This window comes from Dipodomys merriami, unplaced genomic scaffold (genome assembly GCF_024711535.1).
Source record: "Dipodomys merriami isolate MVZ:Mamm:240054 unplaced genomic scaffold, mDipMer1.0.p SCAF_1, whole genome shotgun sequence".
Taxonomy (NCBI): Eukaryota; Metazoa; Chordata; class Mammalia; order Rodentia; family Heteromyidae; genus Dipodomys; species Dipodomys merriami.
Genome location: NW_027202270.1, coordinates 138,656,216 through 138,659,029, shown reverse-complemented (window position 1 = coordinate 138,659,029; position 2,814 = coordinate 138,656,216). Strand labels below are relative to the sequence as shown.

The 2,814-nt window shown below is 45.5% G+C and overlaps 1 protein-coding gene across 1 annotated transcript in view; it reads left to right on the top strand.

Moving 5' to 3' along the window:
- Positions 1-495: 495 nt before the first annotated feature.
- Positions 496-2,814, top strand: part of Mnat1 (MNAT1 component of CDK activating kinase) — a 131,903-nt gene continuing 129,584 nt past the window's right edge. The window contains exon 1 of the mRNA XM_070032313.1: positions 496-705. Coding sequence (XP_069888414.1) covers positions 617-705 — 89 coding nt within the window. The 5' untranslated portion in view covers positions 496-616. The remainder of the gene's footprint in view (positions 706-2,814) is intronic.

Here is a 2,814-nt window from a genome sequence, read left to right as displayed (position 1 = left end):
AACCGCCAGAAAACCGGAAGTGGTGCTGTGGCTCAAGTTGGTAGAGCGCTCGCCTTAAGCTGAAGAGCTGAGGGACAGCGCCCAGGCCCAGAGTTCAAGCCCCACGACCAACCAAAAAAAAAAAAGAAAAAAAGATGCATGTTGGCATGTTGAATGGTAATTCCTTTGTATAAATGCTTAAAGATAAAAAGCTATTTAACAACGAAAAGTTTAAAAAGGAGAGAGAGGGGGAGGGAGAGATAGAGGAAGAATACTAGGTCAAAGTCATTGAGTAGGCACCTTGGGCATTGATCTTTGAAATCATAGGAATGTTTCCACACATAAGATGATAGACTCTATTTTCCTAATTGTGCTGCACTATGTCGAAAAACGCCACGAGTGCATAACGTATGCTTTGAAAAGGCACCCTCCCATTCCAAGGCCAAGCCCTGGGGGCCGGTGCCCTGAGAAAGCGCTCCGGAACGCTGATGTGGCCGCGCCTAGTTTCTAGTCGGCGCTCTTTTGCGACGGACCAGCCGCCTGTTGGTCGGAACCTGCTTGGGGTCGGGTCGCTGGTGTGTTGCAGGTGGGCCGTCGCGGAGGGACGTCGTGGGGAGCCGGCCGTGACGGAGACGCCATGGACGACCAGGGCTGTCCGCGATGTAAGACCACCAAATACCGGAACCCCTCCTTGAAGCTGATGGTGAACGTGTGCGGACACACTCTGTGAGTGGCGGCCGGGCTGCTGGGGGAGAGGCGCGGGGCGCGGGGCGCGGGGCGCGGGGCGCGGGGCGCGGGGCGCGGGCGCGCGCTCGGCCTCCGCCCGGGCCCGGGCCGCGGAGTCGGGGAGGTTCCGTGTGCTGCCCGGGAGGGAAGGGCTGGGACGGGAGCGTCAGAGAACCGGTGGCGGCTTTCCCGGAGAGGTTCTAGCCTGCTAGGAGGGGCCGGTTCTCTCTGGGGCATGCGGTGTGAAGGGTGTCAGTCGGCTCCTCCCCACCTCCCGTCACCCCATCTTCCTGCCAGTGACGACCTCACCTGTTTATTTATTTCTAGGCTGTGCGTTATGGGCTTCCGGGCATGTTGTTGGTTGAAAGTGTAAGGTGTGTGTGTTTGAATGTGTTTAATTTCATACCAAACGCTTGTATTGAAAAGAGGGAAAGTGCTATCAAAACTTGAAATTATTAGGAGTGTAGCCTGCTGCCGTTCATCTTTTTATGAGTTAATTTGGAAAAAAAAAAGTGTGTATATGCATTTGTTCAGACGGATTCAATTAAGGGAGGAAAGAGGATAGGTTGTTATTTTTGGAGATAATATAATAGCTGATGTCTTGTTGAGTGCATATTATATGTCAGGGATGGTTCTTATCTTCCCTTCCCTCCCTTCCACCTTCTCTCCCTCCCTCCCTTCCTTCCTTTCTGCCTTCCTGCTTTCCGTGTGTGTGTACCGGTACCGGGGCTTGAACTCACGCCTGGGCTCTGTCCCTGAGCTTCTTTTGCTCAAGGCTAGCGCTCTTTCACTTGAGCCACAGTGCCAGTTTTGAGTTTTTTATGTGTATGTGGTACTCAGGGCTTCATGCATACTAGGCAAGCCCTCTATCACTAAGCCACCTTCCCAGCCCCTTGTCAAGTTATGGTCAAATACGGTAAATAAAGGTAGTTCTAAAAAATACTTGGGACCAGGCGTTGGTGGCTCACACCTGTAATACTAGCTACTCAGGAGGCGAGGAGATCTGTAGATCTCAGTTCAAAGCCAGCTTTGGCAGAAAAATCTCCTAGACTCTTATCTCAGCTTAATCAGCAAAAAGCAGGAAGTGGGGGTATGGCTCAAGTAGGAGAACACTAGCACATACAACAACAACAAAATAACTTTGGGCTATGTAACAGTGAGCACATTTATTATATTCCATAGTTTCTCAGAAAAAGTAATTATACTGTCTTTAGATATAAGCAAATTGAGTAGTTAGCTATAGTTATAATTGTTTTAATGGTATTATTTAATTGGACTGTTTTCCCAATTAATATCTATTTTCCTTTGCTTTATCCAATATAGATGGGATTGAATAGTTAAGACTTGAAACACAGTAAACATAATCAAGAGCAAAGCATGGAAAGGGGAAAGAGGACAAACATTATAGAAGCCTAATAGTATTGTTTTTTTCTTCCTTGAGACAGTCTCACTATGTAGCTCAGGCTGGCCTTGAACTTGTCATTCTCTTATGTCCTCTTCCTCCCAAATGTTGGGATTGTAGTTATGCACTCGTTTTTTGTAGGTATCACACACCATTTTAGAGACTTGGTGTTTTTGTCCATATTCCTATCTGAAGTGATAATAGAAAGGGAGTTTGATTTTTTTCTTTTTCGATGGATGCTAAATGTAATTTATTGGAAGGATACGGAAGTGTATTTTTCTTGCCTAACAGAGGCTAGTGAAAGAAGAAGATTATGGTATTTCAGCAAACAAATATTTTTTTTAAACCAAACAGCTATAAAATTGCTTCAAATGGAAATTGCTTTTTTTTTTTTGAAATTGCTTTTATTGTATCCTTGTTAAGGGGGGGATGAATAAAGGGGAAAAAGAGAGATAACCAAAAGTGATAGAGTCTATTCAAACCTAATGAAAAAAATGACATCACTATTTTTTTCTTTGTGATACTGGAGTTGGAAACAAGGCCTTGAACGTGCCCAGTATGTATTTCATTATAGAGCTATACATCCCAGCCCAGTTCTGCTGAATTTTGTTTGTCCCATTGACCAACTCTGTTAATTATGAGAGCTATTAACATAAAAGAGCAAGAATATCATGAATTAGGGATCATGTGTCATCTTTTCTTTGCTT